The sequence below is a fragment of the Alligator mississippiensis genome, chromosome 1 (genome assembly GCF_030867095.1).
Source record: "Alligator mississippiensis isolate rAllMis1 chromosome 1, rAllMis1, whole genome shotgun sequence".
NCBI classification, from domain to species: Eukaryota; Metazoa; Chordata; order Crocodylia; family Alligatoridae; genus Alligator; species Alligator mississippiensis.
The window spans coordinates 409495622-409513127 of NC_081824.1; the positions used below are offsets into that span (position 1 = coordinate 409495622).

General features: G+C 40.8%; 1 protein-coding gene across 11 annotated transcripts in view; it reads right to left on the reverse strand.

The window, feature by feature from the left end:
• Positions 1-1858: 1858 nt before the first annotated feature.
• ENOX1 (ecto-NOX disulfide-thiol exchanger 1) overlaps positions 1859-17506 on the reverse strand; it is a 541543-nt gene continuing 525895 nt past the window's right edge. For all 11 annotated transcript variants that reach the window (XM_059725304.1, XM_059725457.1, XM_059725449.1 and 8 more), the window contains 3 exons: positions 10391-10493; positions 7047-7132; positions 1859-2807 (listed from right to left, as the gene is read on the reverse strand). In XM_059725304.1, coding sequence (XP_059581287.1) covers positions 2676-2807; positions 7047-7132; positions 10391-10493 — 321 coding nt within the window. In that variant the 3' untranslated portion in view covers positions 1859-2675. The remainder of the gene's footprint in view (positions 2808-7046; positions 7133-10390; positions 10494-17506) is intronic.

Consider the following 17506-nt stretch of genomic DNA (forward strand, 5'->3'; position numbering starts at 1 on the left):
TACAAATTTGTATAAGAACTGACAAATACAAACCTTCACATGTATTATTCAAGCACCTGTACATGTACACACTAGTGCAGAAAGAGGTGCTGCTTTTTGGATGGGCCTGATTAATTTTCATTAGCATAACTAGCATAACATTACTAGAGTCACCGCCACTTGCTTTAACGTGGTTAACATAGCAGCTGTAATAGATGCAAATGGTTTCAAAACACAATTTTTGCCTGTTTCGGCTGAAACTATAATTTTATCTGATAATGTATTTGAAGATTCTGTTGTCTCCATTTTTACTACACAATTAATATTTCATTTGGTATTTATGTATCGTGTATAGATGCCAGAGTAGATGCTGATCATTCAAAGTGGCAGTAAGCTAGCAGCCATATAAGGTCATTTCTTCCTGGTTGATAGTATTTGACCCTAGCTATTCTTTAGTGGAAAGATAAGAAGAATTCTACTACAGCCTATCTATATGACTGGATACTTCCTGAGCCTGTTGTATTTTGTCACATTTGTTGTTGTAGATATATAGGGTTGGAGTGATACTTGGTTCTTTAAAGATTGATTTTTTTTTTGTCATAACCTCTTCTGCCCACTTAGTGACATGTCTTTGAGAGAGCTTTCCAACCACTTACACAGCTCTGTGTAAAAGTATACTTTGCAGTTGTAGAACATCAGAGTGATTCTGCAGAGATGTGATTTCTGCAGTGTTTTCCTGAGTCAGTTTTTCTGTGCATAAATGTTGTGTGTAGTCTATTGCTGGCTTCTAAGGGGATGCTGGAACACTATATACCATATTTTCACACATACAGCATGCCTCCACATATAGGGCAGACTGAAGGGGGAAAAAAAAAGATCTTTGTGATAACTGAATAGCAGCACCTAGGGAGCCAAGTCAGCTGCTAGCCCTGTATGCTAGATGGGGCATGCAGACCAACTTTGAATGTTGTTTCCAGTGCCGCACTGTGGGTTTGACCCTGTGCTCTGGCTCCAGAGCCAGATGCCAGGTTGGATCTGGCACACTAAGTCCAGGACCATGTGCTGGCTCCAGGGCCATGAGACAGCTTGGACCTGGTGTGCTAGGCCTGGTCACAGATGGACCCCATGTGCCAGCCTCATCCAGCATTTAGGGTCACATCATCTGACCAAGGTCTAGAAATTTGGTGCGAGAGGAAAGGTGGCAATGTTAATTACTGTGGCACCCAGAGCCATGGCAATTAACGCTGCCACTACTCTCCCACTGCCAAATTTCCGGACCTATGGGGCAGGGGGGCAGTTTTTCTTGAATATAATGCACACTGCTATTTCCACCAGCTGATTTGGGGGAAAAAGGTCTGGACTATATGTGAGAAAATATAATATTTTAAAACAAATACATATTTCAAAATAAATTCCAAAACTGTAGTGAGGAGAGAGTCCTTACTTTTCTTGCAAAAAATAAGAAGAGAGTTCTTACTTTTTGCATAATTAACAGGGCAATGCCAGATGTGAATTCTTTAATTCCTTATCTGACTCACAGCACAAAAGGATTAGCTAGGAGTTAGGAGTAACTAATTGGTTGCATTGTAACTGCCAGCTGAACACTGAAAATGTGAAATTTATATACTTTTTAAACCTGGGTGCTTGTCTAGATATTTTTAAAATGAAATGAAGTCTGTTCAGTTTAACACCATGAAACTTCCAGTGGCATCAGTTTTACTTCCTTGGATTCATGCTAATTCCATAGTATCTTTGATATTCACTACCTTTCATCAACAAGTATGGAATTATCGGCATTGGCGCAAGAAAGGCTAGCAGTGACAGCCCCTGTCTGGACTGTAATAAGGTAAAACATCCAAAGAACACCATGTAAAAACAATAAGGTAGAAGTCATATTTATTGAAAAAAATTAATATATTTGCTATAAAATCTGTAACAGTAATGCAACTGAATATTTATTTTGATGCATAAACCTGAATGTTACATACCAAATACAATACGGTAACACTGGTTTCCTCTTTATTTACATGTTTATGAAAATTGATATGCAATCCATGTCAAAAGAACTTATAATGGAGAATAGTTACATTAGAAAAATAATATTCTTGATAAAGCATTCTCAAGGAGTCCAATCACATTTTTAGGCCTCTTTCAATAAGGCAAAAATCCCTGGTACAGCATATAACTTAATTTACAAAATACAATAACTGTTCAGACACATCTTCAAGTTTTCTTTTGGTATGCTTTTCTTCACTGTAAAATTACTTAATTTTCTTACTAAACGGAAAGACTTCCAGTAACATAACTTAATGAGTTCTACTATATATCACATATACATTGCTGTAGCTTAGCAACCATACCTGGGCAATCTTGTTTCTTAACTGTTTGCTCAATGAGCTTTCCCTTGGATGTAGCACACATTAGTATCTTGACATTCTTACAATTGTGATATCTTTCTTCAGTTTTCATAGGAAACAAATCTGTCACATTTTGAAACGCCTTTTAATTTTATTTTTAGGAACTGGTGCACAACTACATTTCCACTCACAAGAGAACGTCACAAATGTAACTAAAATAGGCTTGGATAACTCTGAAAATGTACTTCTATGTGCCAAAACCAAATTTCTTACTTTTAATACTTTGTACCCTGCCATGCTCTAGGATTTCTTCTTCTGCATAGCTCCATTACTACTGAGTCAAATTGTTTTAATTCCTTCAAAGGCACAAAACTTCCACCTTTTTTCCAGTGTTGCTCCTACACCAGTGAATTCTTGTTTAAACATGCGTGGCAGTCTCATCAAAAGCATTTCTATTTCATTTGCAGAGATCTGTGGAAGAGGGGAAAAGCAAAAATACAATGAAAGGTTACCCTGGACATAGAAAAAGAAATTTAGAAAGTGTCATTAGAACTGTTTTTTAGGTAATCAAAAAAAATCCTCAAATTTGTTAGTAACAGGTATTTATTTTCTCTTTGAGAGATCATAAAATGTTATGTTTATATAGAGAAAGAGTCATGTTCCCACCATGCTATATAAGAACCTGTTATCCATTTTAGACACTGTTAGATATTGCGTTCTGGAAGAAAATGTTAGTTTTCCAAAAGGCTGGGGTAGACTGTACTCCAAGTGCTTTTTGTACTGGAAGGAGTAGGAAGGGAACTTACTCCATTGCTAGGGTCCCCTGGGAATTCCCACACAGTATAGTAGCAATGTTACCCATTGTTTAGACTCCTCCCATCTTCTGTTAGTACCCTGGAGGCTAGGTGGAGCTATCATCTCTAAGAGAGTTCTGGACAGCACCTTGTTTATGAGCATAAGATAGAGGAAACTGCATTAGATCTCCCCTCATCTTACATGTGTGAGGTTGCTCAGGCCACAGCAGGTTACCCAGAATCCCTACCATATCAATTATGACACATCCACACCTTGGACCTAAGTATGAACTTGCTTGCACAGAAATTACATCAGTAACTCAGAGTTGTTCCTGATGTGAAATCAAAATCAGCATATTCTCAGATTTTTATTGAACTACTACAGGATGTAGTATATGGGCTAACCAGAGAGCTTTATGGTCTTCCTATGTGACTGTCCTGGAAAAATATCCTCTAGCTTGGTGTTGAACTACTGAGATATATTGAACTAGCAGGGCAAGTTTTTGGTTAGCTTTAACACGGTACACCTGAATTTCCTGATGTTAAATAAGTGTAAATTCCTTGCAGAAATGGCCTTGCATTTTTGGTAGCAAGACTCTTCCCACAGAAGGAGTACACTATAACACTGCAAGACCACTATTTCTGGGCTGCTAAGTGCTCACCATGTATTTCAGTGTCTCTGAGAAGTGTATGTCCCTTAATCGTCTAAAGGTTCAAATTGTAACTGATTTGTAAGAAACTCAAACATTCACTTTATTTTTTTGGTTTCCACATTTACATTGAAAAGCAAATGGATAAATCCTCCCTTCATAAAGTCTGTCAGGTGCTTTTACAAAAGCTAAATTACTGAAGCAGTATTTAATGTAGTTTATTCCATTAACTGTAGTTTCATCATAGCAAGCAGCCATTAAAGGCCAGATTGCATGGGACCCCGTGTGGGTCTGTAAGCAGGAGCAGCGCCAGTCTCTTCCCAGTGTGGGGGGCTGAGGTGGGCCAGACAGAAAATTGCGTGGGGGGGAGTGGGGGGAACTGTTCAGACAAAGGCAGGACACAGGCCCTGTGGCCCAGGCTGGGCCAGGACTGCTACACTTCTACAGGCAGGAGTAGGGCAGGTGGCAACAGCCTGAGGGGGAGGGAGGTGCTTTGGACAGGGGTGGCACTGGGAGGGGTGGCTACAGGGGGACTAAAGCAAGTTTTGAGGTAGCCATAGCCCCCCAAATCCCTCCCTAATGTTGCTCCCATCTGTAAGAGACGGGAAAGGACAGAGACTCAGTCCAAGTCCCTTGGATTCCCCAAGTAAAAGGACTGTACAATGCTAATGTCCAAAGGGCCTGTTCAACATTGGCAACAGGAGCTAATCTTTTGCAAATTAGAGGCACCTAACACTCTTTCTGTATCTGACAGCAGCTCCAGGGCTCCAGAAGGCATTATTCCTGCCTCAGAGTCGATCAGAATATTTGTGTCTTGGTGATCCCTATGAAGTGGTTGCTTCAGTCAAGTTCCCATTGGAAAGAAGTCCTCCTCACCAAAACTCAGTGTTACAAATGCATCTTTACTAGAATGATCAGTAAAGAGGTCAGTAACTGAACCATCGTTTTCCTTCTACAGGCTCAAGTTCATTGTTAAGGCACGTGGATGTGATGAAAGACAAAAAAAGGAAATAAATGTAGGAGACAAAGAATAATGCATGAAATATCTTTTTAAAAGGGAAAATGGACAAAATATATTAAAGATAAAGCCAAATATAAAGTAAGAACATCTGTCCACTCTACCCCACTGTATCACCAAAGGAATACACAGAAAATAACTGAGTTATAAAAACTTCTGTTTGCTTTTGCTTCAATCACTCCACTAGTGTATTGTAGTTCTTCCTTCCACTGGGCAGTAAGTCTGCCTTGCTATGCATTTGCATGTACTTAGCACAATGGGGCTCTATTGCTGACTGGGTCCTTTGAGTGCTCACTAAATACATGGAATACTGCAGACATCTGTGCTGTTGCAGCCTGTATAACAGACTTGTAATACACAGCAGTATCTGGGGACTTTGTGGATAGGAAAGTTATGGCAAATCTATTAATATTATTAGCATGCTCCTGTGGTAGTATTTTTTCATTTTCAAAGCATCTCACAAATATGAAGCATGCTAATTTAAGCCTCACACCACCCTTGCGAGAAAGGGAAATATCCATCCATCATCCTTTTTTCTTCCCTGCCCCCAAAGGAGTTACTGTGGAGTTCTGCAGCAGGAAGATGAAGTGGTTTGCTAAAGGTGACACAGAGGATCAGTATCAGAACGAGTCAATCCAGAGCCACAACACAATCAGTTCCACATCTTACATGCTTTCTTGTGAAAGGCATGAATAGCAGGTTACTGTGGTGTCACGTGTGTGCGTTCCACGGTGACAGTTCAAGAAGCACGGGTTTCCCTGAAACTATCATTCCTGTTTAGACAAGGGATAGCAAGGTTACCACTGAAAGTAACTGAAATTAACCTCTGAGATTACCTCTCAGGATTGCACTATCAATAAGTACGCAGTTACTAAAATCAGTTACTTCAACAGGTAAACTGTTTAGGTCAAATTCTGCTGTTCGTACTCTACGGCAGTTACGAAGCACTGCAAATGCATCTAGCACACTGCACAGAAACAAAAAGGGGCAGGGTCCCTTTCATGAGCAGTTTCCAAATTTAGGGTCTGATTCTGCAGCCCTGACCCATGGGAGTTATCCTACTGACGCCAATAGGACTTGTGTGACAAAAGGTTGCAGTCCTGGGGCCCTACATTAAACAAAGGAAGATACTGCAACTAAAAGTGGGATAGGAAAGATATGGACAACTATAATCTGAGTTGCATTATGTTGCACAGGCAGTCTGTATTTTAAATGTTTGCCAGTGTAAATTAAAGAAAGCAGAAAAGGAAGGGAAGCTGGAGAGACAGTCAGCTGAAACCTAGCCAAAAACAGTGGGTTTAAGAAGGGGTTTGAAAGATGACCAGGAACCTACTTAATTCATGTTTTCACAGATTTCGTGGAAACCATGAAATCCAGGATTGTCCATGAAATCAACAATAAAAGCTTAATAAAAATAATTAAAAAAAACCCTCCCAGGAGGTCCCCACTGCCAGAAGGGGAAGGTGGCAGGGCAGGACAAAGGGCAGTAGGCAAGATGGCAGCTATCCCAGTGTCTCCACCCCCAACCCGCCAGGGCCTCTCAACCAATCAACACCAAGGGCCAGGGCTACAAAAAGGGCAGCCAGTAGTCAAGATGACAGTCATCCCCTCATTTTCTCCCTCTCTCCATCCAGGCTGCTCTGCCAATCAGCAGTGAGAAGCGGGACCTCTCTGCCAATCGGTGCCAAGGGGCAGGGCCGCCATAGGATGACTGCAGAATTAGAGCTTTAGGCTGTGATCAACCTGCAAAAATTAGTAAGTTCCTCTGTGATTTAGGCGGACCCCTAAAGATGAGTGAGGGCACCATGTAGTTCCATGGAGAGCATGAAAATAAAGTGTACAGGCATGAGTAGGAGAACACATGGGCCAACACAACACAGCATCAAGCTAAGGCATAGGTGCAACACATGGTCCGTCTGCTCCTCCTACCACATCTTGGTGACCACAGTGAAACTTACCTTTAATTCTATTTCCTGAATCCTAGTAATTCAGGATTGTGCTTCATGCAATCAGTCTGTGCCATTTAAGACAACAGCATTCCTTGCCATAAAATACAGCAAAATAATACAAGGTAAAAGACCTCAATATAAACACACATTATATACTTTCTGAATGAATAAAGGCTGCAAACCTCCAAGCCCCACATCCTATTCTCTCTCTAATGAAAACTCATGACGAGTTTAACCTGAAGTAAGGAATAATACAATATTTCTATAGAGAAAACAGATTCTGATTAAACTTTTTTTACCCTAGAGTCCAGCTGCTGCATATAAGACCAAAGATATTCTATATTGGCTCCAAAAGGATGGACGTGAAGAAACGTGGATATGATACCTGCATTAAAGCAAATGCATAGTCTTGAAATTACCTGAGACAATATATCAGACATCTTAAAATAATTCTGAATAAGTTTCTCTGCATGTTTTTCCACCTGATTTATGATTCTCATTTTTCATACACAACCCAATAAACTAATGCAAATAGCACATTTTTTAATACAGTCATAATAAAAGGGTAAACATGATCCTTCATCTTCAGGAATGACAGCAGTTTGCAAGTAAGTGACCAAGATTATTAACTGATGAATAAAGGAATTTCTAAACAAAGACTTGCTGGAAGCATTTCAACTACCAATTTTATGCTTGATTTACCAATGTAAAATTGTAGATATTGGAATGGTAAAATTATGGCTTTTTCTCCTTCAGTGGACGTTCTGTTGTGAAAACGTTTCATGTAACTGTGTCACAAAATGGACTCCCATGAATTTCCCAAATAATTACTGTGGGCGCATGCAGATGTGCAGTATGCAGCACTGCTGACCTGTCTGGGGTGCCACACACTGCACATGCTGCACATGCAGGCATTCTCTGCGCTCTCACTTTGCAGCATGGGGGGGGGGAGGATTGATCATGGGAGATACCAGGGTAAAAAAAACCCATGCCTAAAAAAACCGGGGTGGTGCACATGGCTGCAGCGCACGCCACTCAAAACCAGAGCCTGGCTGGCTGATGCCATGTTCCAGCTGCTGGCCAGGCTCCTTGCTGCAGGATCGCTGTGGCTGCAGCTCCCAAAGGACCCCAGATAAGGCTGCTGGGGTCAGCACAGTTGCTGGGCCCAGCCTCCCCTACCCTACCCGGGGTAACATGCCACATGCCAGAGCGTACTTATACTTTTTTCCTTAAAATGGACAGGTCTTTCTTCATTGTAATTTACAAGACCATTTGAAGAGGTCTGGGAAAAAAAGGGTTTGGAAGGAGTCAGATTCTAAATCTAGAGTTTTTCCTATAGTGAAAATCAAGTGTCAGCATAATAGTGATGAATAGAGAAAGCAGGATGTTGGATGTCAGCATTGCTATTAAAAGCATTAGCTGTTTCCTCCCCATAAACAAATGGAATATGAAGTGGTCATCAGTGTATATATAACTATTTGCTGAAAGTTGAAGTATAGGATCCAGGAACAATATTTTTAACCCACTTCAGACGGGTTTCTTAACTAAGAAACCTAGGGGGAACTTCCTTATATTTAAACACCAAGATTTATGGTGTATATACATTAGAATAACAGGTTATTATATCTTGTATAGTGTAGGTCCCATTACTAGTGTTGAGACTGAAGGAACCAGGATACATCTTGACTAAAACCTCTCTCCAAATATTGGCAACAGTACAAGAGGACAGGAAATCTTTTCATTCTGTATTTGCACTGCAAAGAGCATCTGTTCCACCTTCATACTTCCAATTATGCTTGCATTATTATGCTCATGGTCTAGATCACAGCGGTTCAACTTCTGGGCAACCAGGAGTCCAAGCTGTGTGGGCTGCAGTCCCAGGGGCTGCATGAAGATTGGGCCGCAGATTGAGAGCCGCTCACTATGCAGGCAGCTTAGCATACTCCCCACTGCATGTACAGCATTGGGCACCCTGGCTCCCTGCCCCCCTTCCCCCAGTTGCATGCACAGCCCAACCCCCCACCCCTTCCTGGGCACATGGACAGCCTACCTCCTCCACGCCACATACCACAAACCCCCCCACCATACTCGCAGCCATGCACCCCTTGTCCCCTCCCAGCCATGCACCCCTTCTCCCCTCCCAGCCATGCATCTACCTGCAGTGTGAACAGGTTAGCTCCTGCCTTCTCCCCACACAGTGTGAGCAGTCCAGCCCCCTTTCCCACTGCACATGCACCACAGGCCCCCTGCCCCCTACCGTGCACACAGCTTAAACATCTCGGTTCCCTCCCATTGTACTGCTGCACCCTTAGGAACAGAGACAGGAAGCAGAAGCTGGAGGAGTGCAGGGTAGCCTGACGAACCCGACTGCTGTGGCAGAAGCAATGGCATGAGAGGGGTAGTGGCACCTGGACGGGAGCCTATGGAATGCGTGCTAATTCTTTGTGGGCTGCCAGCTGGACAGCGTTGGTCTAGATCCTGAAAAAGAGTTACTTTATATGATGGGACTCAGAGAGATTTCCAGTGCACTGTGCTGAACATGAAGTACATCTCTAAGTCTTTGCTGGATCAAGGTCTTTTTCAATCTTCCTAGAGCTGATTCTGAACTAAAAGCCACCAAATCTTGGAAGGAAAATAATCCCATTTTTCTAGTGACACAATTTTATTATTGAATAAGCCAAAATGTCAAATCCAAACACCTCCATGTCGGGGTGTTCAAAAATGCAGATACCTTTTCTATGCCTCTTTAAGGCCATCTTTAAGTAATGTGAATAAAATAAAAGCTTCCTTGAACATATGCTTGTAATTACTGAGTCGGGTTACAGAGATGCTAACATATTAGGAACTCTGCTTTTGTTTTTTTTCTTGAGAAATTTAATGCTTGTGAAATACTGAATGGCAATACCAATGGCACCTCTACCTCATCACATACTTTAGGGAGTGCATTCTCAGTAGGTGAATAGCCAACCCCCCTGAACTTAATGGTAAACCATGCAATGACTTCAGAAGACCCAGGTTTTCATCCAGTATGTCATAGGTGAAGAATGTGTACAACTAGAGATTTTTAGTTGAATAATGTCAGGGAACCTTAACTTCCCAACAGCAGATGGTACCCTTAAACAGTTTTCTTGAAGTACATTCTTTTCATATCCTCATGCCAGCTATCTGGCACCTATTGTGAAAGAGTAAAAGCAACCTTCTTAAGGTATCCATTATACACAGTTTTTTCATCAACAGTTTACTAATATTGTTTCCATTCTCTTTCAGCCATTTTCTTTGTCACAGGCAGGCGATAACATACACTGTTCTATTCTCTAAGCCCTTGCTTAGTACAATTACATTCTGCATCTATCTGTAACAACGATACAAGCAAAAGAGCAGATCCTGCAACTCTCTCTCATATGAGCAGTCCTTATGTTAAATTCAGTAGGAATATCTGGCCGGAGAAGATTTAATTATGCAAGTGAGGATTACAGGAATGTTCCTACTACAACCACTATGCATCCAAGTGAAAAAATAAGTATTTCTGGTACAGTGAAGATAGAAGCAAATATACACGGATGATAAAACTTAGTTTTAGGTTGCTTACTCTTGTAAGCTGAGTTGTCACAGGCAGTGCTGAACTAGTGCTGAGTTGTCTTACCTATTAGCAGTGCTTCCTTCTCTGATTTTAGACCTTGGCTTCGCTTCTCAGAATTTTTTTCTCTGTCTTGGTTGACCAATGCTACTGTCAATACATTGACTTCCTATAAAGTTTAAAAACAAAACAGTTGCTTATGTAGATTTCATTCCTTTCAATTAAACCTGTCTGTTCCTTTTCAACTCTATAAAAAGATCATTACTTAAATTTACAGCTAAAGACAAGACAATTATAAATAACTGATTTGTTTGCAGAATATTAGTCTTCTGAAGCACTGCTTCTCTAGCACAGACATTTCCTGTATGTCGCCAACTTTGACTCTACTGGTTCATTATTAGACAATACTGAAGAAGTTACCTACTGTGAGAGAAGGTTAGAAGATCCCAGTTTTTAATCAAATAGAAATGGGACCTCAAACTCCTATGAAGATTTCATCTTAAGGAAAACATTCAGGTTTTACTGTTGGACTGTTTTTAGTTTTCTCAGGTGGCTTTGTGGCAGGGGAAGAGGAAAATTAGACCTGTGTAGTTGTTGGGGATTTCAGTGGATGTGAATAATCTATATTTTAAAAAGAAAAGTCACTCGTACACATTTGGTATCCTAGCAATTGTTTTATGACTGAAAGATTGCCAGCAGGATAAAATGAGTTTTAAAGTTCTTCTCTTTCTTTTTAAAAAACCTTAGGTTAGCTTCCATTTTTATAGTCCCCCAAATTGAGGAAAAGTCATTACTACACTCTCTGCGAGCTTCTCCAACTCTTCCTTTCTATACGGGGGGAGGAGGGGGGGGGGCAAAACCAGACACAGTACTCCAAATGTGGCCTTACCAGCGCAGAATAGAGGGGAATAATTATTTCCCTCGATCTGCTAGCAACACTCCTACTAATGCATGTATAAGAATGAATGAACATGGATCTGACAGTCACAGAAGAGCACAAAAGCCTGTAACAGAACACATCAACCACCCTGGGCACTCAATTGCTGACCTCAGGATTGCTGTTCTCAGGCAGAAAAAAAAAATTAAAAACAGTTTGAATGGGAAATTTCAAAACAAGAAATCATCCACAAACTGGACTGTGTTAAATATGGTTTAAACAGGGACTATGGTTTCTTACCTCATTACCTGGATGACCCCTTTGTTCCTATCAGTTCTTGTCTTGTATGTCACCCACAGCATTCCCCCTCCTCATTTCTCCCTTCTCTCTCCTTCCTGCTTTCCTACCTATTGTATTCTAATCGCTCACTCCACTTTATACTCTGCTCTATGCTGCTCTTCCACAGCAACTGGTGAAGTAAACTTGGGTTCACTGAAGCTTATGCTTTATACATCTTACTTAGTTAGTCAGTAAAGGTGTGTATCTACCCTGCCTTCTGACTGACTTCATACTAACATGGCTAATGATGTGTGTCTTATTTAGGGATCAGTGATAAGAGACCTGGCTTACAAACCAGCTACTGAGCTGAGAGGAAGATTAACAAGAATATAGGATGGGACCCAGGAGATCTTGTCTAGAATGCTTCTAAAAACAGTCAATTTGGAGAGAGGAATGAGTGACTATGGAGATGTGTGGTCCCAAAACACACCAGATTAGCAGTTATGGGTGGGACTGTAAAGTTTTGTCTAGTAGTGATGCAGGGAAAGTAACACCACCACCCTTGGGAACAGAAAGCAGATGGAGTTTCATTTAATGGCTAGATCTGAGAGTGTACAGAACACATTGCATAATTTAGAATTGTGTTAATGGACACTAAAGAAAGTCACATCAAAACTTCCCTGGCTGCAAGGATCTTGGGGGTATAAAGCCTGGAAAAACTGGTGCTGAGGACAGCAGTGACCAAGAAAAGGAAAGTGTAAGAAGGAGATTGCATGAAATTAAGCAAATAAGAGCAAATGGATTTGAAGACAATTCTTTGGTACAAGACTAGTTGCTCTATGGAAGTTGATAAAATGGAGATATTGAGCCATTCAGAAGAGTGTGACAGCCAGTACAACAAGCGTGGCTTAAAAACTCTGGCTGTGGTAAAAATAAGAAGCGCTAAGAACTGTAAAAGAATATACCAGAACGTTGGTAGGAATTAACCATGAAAGTCAAGGGAAATGAGCATATTTGCAGAAAACAAATCTTGAAATCTGTAATGTGTGTAGCTAATTACTCTGTACTTTAGGTGCATATCTGATAGAAATTACACCAGTAGGATTTATACCTGTACAATATATTTGTGTTCAGGGAAAAGGTGTGGTTTTTATAGGTATAAAATTTATGCTTAAATACAAAAAATAGGCCTCAGAGTAGTTGGGCAGTTAATGTAGGAGTGCTGTATGAGTCTACAACTTATAGGAAGTGCCACTGATGGAGACCTGCCAGGTATTTCATCCCTCTGACATGAGCACTGGTGTCTATTATTGGTGGTCTGTTGAACATAATTTGAAAACCACTGCATTTTAATAATACCTCCATTTTCCAACAGAGTTCTTTAACTCTTAGTAAGAGACCATCTCTGCTTGGCAAATGATATTCTCTGAACCCTTAAGCAGTCTCCTTTAACAAGTTTCATTACAGAGGGAATTTTTTGCAACCATCTGTCTGCTGCTGCAGTAGAGGACAGAGAGTGGCTGAACAAGTGAGAAAGCAATATTCATTAGAAATGAAATGACCTTGAAAGGACTAAATGCAGTACATGGATAGCAGAATCCAGGTTACACAGTGCTTGAAAGTCATTAGGGACTAGGTCCCCAGAGTACTCATTATGCACAAATAACATCCAGTGTGACAGAACAGGAAGGCATGATTAGAGTGATACAGTAAAGGTTAAACAATATAAGAGGGAAACCAAGAAGCACTAGGGCACTTTTCTTAGCATGGGTGGACTCATTTTTTAGGATTCTGTCACAAGTACCAGTCACAGAATTTCCATACAAATAGAACCAGATTATCACCTTGATTTTTTTTCCTCAAATAAGTGATGACAAGTTATGAATCCAACACCCAAATTTTGTTAGAAAGATGTCACTGAGCCAATAAAAGAATCTCTGTGAATCTGCAGATGCTGCTCTGGGTGACCTCGTCACATCTGAGGCTATGGGATCTGGATCAAAGAAGGAAAGGCCAGTGGAGTGTCTCTCTCTGGAGAAAATCTCGCTGCAGGTTTACTATGAAAGATGAGGCTGCCATGTGAATCCTTGTCTCCTATGGACTCCCTGCATTTTGGCTCTTGGTTCTGATATGGGTAGAGATCTAGTATGATTCTGGCACCTAGATTCATAGATGTTAGGGTCGGAAGGGACCTCAATAGATCATCGAGTCTGACCCCCTGCATAAGCAGGAAAGAGTGCTGGGTCTAGATGACCCCAGCTAGATACTCATCTAACTTCCTCTTTAAGACCCCCAGGGTAGGGGGAAAATTAACCTAGGATAAGAGCACTGCCAAAGGAAATATAGAGGGCCAGAAGAGGTTCTGGGTCTCCATACAGTTTCCATGGAGGTCCTCTGAGAATGGTTGATTCCTCTGGAGCCCATGAGATTTCAGCAGGTTAGGAGGACCCATCTCTGAGGATAAGGCAGAAGCTTTCATACCCCACTACAGGATGATTTTGAAGAAAACTGGAGTTTCCCAACTCTCCTAGAGGAAAGCACAACATGGCCCTTTGAAACCTATTGCTAGACACCACATATCACTTACAGAGTTAGAACGTGGCCATCCTCTGTAGTCGTGCAGGAAGGGTAGGTGCAGCGTGAAAAGTCTTTTCCCTCTCCCGCCTGGCTTGGCAAAATCAGACCCTGTATGTGTCCATGAGCACAAGATGATCTCTGAACTAGCACCCACATGTTTCTTAACCACTCCCCTGCAGTGAGGAGAGACTGGGCCACAACTCACTTTGCCCCACACTCCCTCCACACACACCAGCCAACAGAGCTGCACCCACCTAAAATAGGCACAGTTGCTTAGCTACCCTGGAGCAGCTCCTGTAGTGACTCAGGTCCAGCTTTACCCCTTGTTCAGGGCTGTGCTTGACAGGCACAACTGGGATTGTAATGCTTGTTGCTTTCAAGGCTCTGCTACTGGTTGCGTGATCTGGATGCAAATTTCAATTATCCAGAGACTTTTAACATGCCTTCAATTATCTGGATAATCCAAAAGCCTGATAATTGCCTGAAAACTATTGCTTGCTGAGTGTCTTAAAAATGCTTGTTTCTTTTGCTGCAGTGTGTGGGATTTTGCAGGATTTTGAGGGGCGCTGAGGATATTATGTTTTGTGACGCACCCAAAAATTACCACAATTTACATAAGTTCAGAGCTTGTGTTGCCACCGGTGCTATATACACAAAGTCCAATTAACAACTGCTTTGCACAATTATGCAAGCAGTGGCAGGAGGAAAGGAAGCAGAGTAGGAAGTTACTAGGTGTTGGGCACAGCAGGCACTTAAGGGAGCAACTGCAGAGTGCTGGCAGTGCATAAGCAATACACTACAATTTCTTATCAGCCCGAGGCCTTCTCAAAAGAAGGATGAGTAGGAGGTGAAAAGCTGTATATCTGAAACATGAGCAAGAGGCACTCAGGTCATCAAAAGCAGGGCAAGAGATGGTATAGGCAGAGAAAGTAAAGTCGATTTATGTTTTGAAGGAGAAAAAACCATGGGGTTAAACTCAGCAGTTCTTGGTTGAGCAAAAGTACTTACATGTGGACTACAGAATGTAGTTACTTTAAACATAAGGGCCAAATTTTACTTATTTATACTTGTGCATTGCTAGTTATTTTATGGTAGTTGTGAAGAGAATTTGGTTTTCAATGTTAACTTCCCCTCTTTTCTATAATAAACAACTCCTTTGGATTTGCAGACTGGTTAAATCTCTATAAGCACTCACAATAATACTTTAAACTTGGTGTCCAGCTCATTTTGGGCCTAATTCAGTGCCTGCTGAAGTCCTTGGGGGTCTTTCCTTTGGCTTCATTTTACAATGGTTCAGGGCCAATTTCAGTGAACACCCAGATGGAGCTCAAGGTCCAAACAAAGATATTTACACAGTTCTGCTTTTCAATTTGTTCTCTCTCTTGTTCTATGATTCTATTATGGCCATTCTTTATAATTACTTGACTAAAGATACTCTGATACTTACAAAACCTCTATTATTATTAGTGTGCTCTTTTGGCAAAGTCTCAAGTATCGCTAGTTTTACTTCAGCAAGGGAGCTGTTTCAAAGAGCTGTTGCAATGCTTTTTACTTCAGTCTACTCCAGTCTGGTACCTGACATGGACAAAAAGATCACTGCAAAGTTACATGGTCCTAGAACTGCAGGGCAAACCTTTGCTGTGTACCTGGAACATGGAAGTCTATCTTTGCCTAAGACATCAGCTCCATGTACTTATGGAAACAGCTTGGTTTCTTCCCAGTGTGTCAGACATAGGTACCTTTCAGAGATGTAAGAAAGAGGCAAGACAATAAATTCTAGAAGTCCAACCAACTTTAATGTAGCCAGAGCTTCTAACACAACAGCTGCTGCCAGCTGAACTAGTGATAGGTTGGCACCACCCACCACAGGAACAGTTTCAATCTTACTCAGTGTGCCTCTCCCAAATTTCTTCATCCATAACCAGCCAATGAGGAAGGAATAGCTCACTGCAGTATGCTTTGCTACTGGTCAATTTCATAATAGTGTCTAGTACAGACTGATTTATCATTTGAAAATGTATAAAAACAGCACACTTTTATCTCAAATCAACCTATTGTTCAGTTCTTCTACCACGGCATACTTTAATTTCTTTTCTAGACTGCAGTAATAAAGAAAATAATACTAAGTTAGTATATTAAATAAATTAATTGATACAAACAAACTGCTGATGACTGTTTGAAAAATTAACTGGTATTAAAATTATATCAACATCAAAGAAGAAAAGCAATTAAGCAGAAAAGAAAAGACCTTGAAAATAAAACACTTTAAAATGCATGTCTATGTATGTAAGATTAGTCTGTTTGATTTATCCCACATGATAGAAATATTTTCAAGAGTGGAGATTAATTGTATTATAGAACTCTTGACATGCTATTTTTCCAATCCATTTGCCAGAGAGACACTTTCTATTTTTCTGTAGCAAAGCATTTATTATTATAACGTTCACCTGCTGAGTTTAGGCAACTAGCAATAATGTAAAAATGTCTGTCTAATGTAAGCTCTCTTTTTATATAGCCCCCATTATCCCTGTACTTGAAAACATACATCTCATGTCAATGTTCAGCCTGAAAACTGTATGGGATGACTAACATTAAAAGTCACTTCATATTTTTATTTTTAAGTTACTTTTATTTTTAAGACCATATGCATGGTCAGGTAGCACCATTTCCTTATGCTTTGAATGCAAGGATCGGGGTAAATTGATGAATTCTCAAATATTATTCTTCATGCAACCTGAAGGTGACTATATTTGTTTAAACTTGTTGAAACTATTTTAATTGGATGTGTTAGTATGCTACATGCAAGCATTGTGGCCTCAAGGGAGGAGGGAACTCACTGTTGACACCCATGGGTGTTAAGAGTGTTAAGGGTGGCCTGAACTCTATAGATGGATGGCTGTTCCACAGAGGAGGGAGCCCTCATATGTTTTCTGTTGGTGAGCAAAGGGAACTGACAGGATAAGCCAGTTCTCGGCTGCATTTCTATTATGTGGCAGTTTGAGCATTTTTTTTTTTTTTTTTTGCAAATATAACGGGAGGGGTAAGGGATACCAGTATCCCTGTTGGATAAGAAAAGGACTACATCCAAAGTGCCTGGGGTGAGAAAAGGTCACCCTATATGCTTTATAGTTTGGTGTAGTAGAATGAAGGAACCCCACACAAGAAAGAGGTAGAACAGCAAAAGAAAACTGTTGTGCAGAACCTAGCACTCTGAACACTACACAAAAGAGCAGCAATAAGCATCACCTTTTTCAAACAAAGGATTAGACTTACATTATGATAATACACAAATATACACATACTTGTTCGTTTTCTTTTATGCCCTTCTACTACTATCAAAAGGAAGAGTGCAAACAAATTGCATAAATGAGTCGGACTTTGCCAAATGAAGACTTGCAATCGCTGAATGCTGTGAGCTGTACAAATCATGTAAACCAGGAATCAGCTGC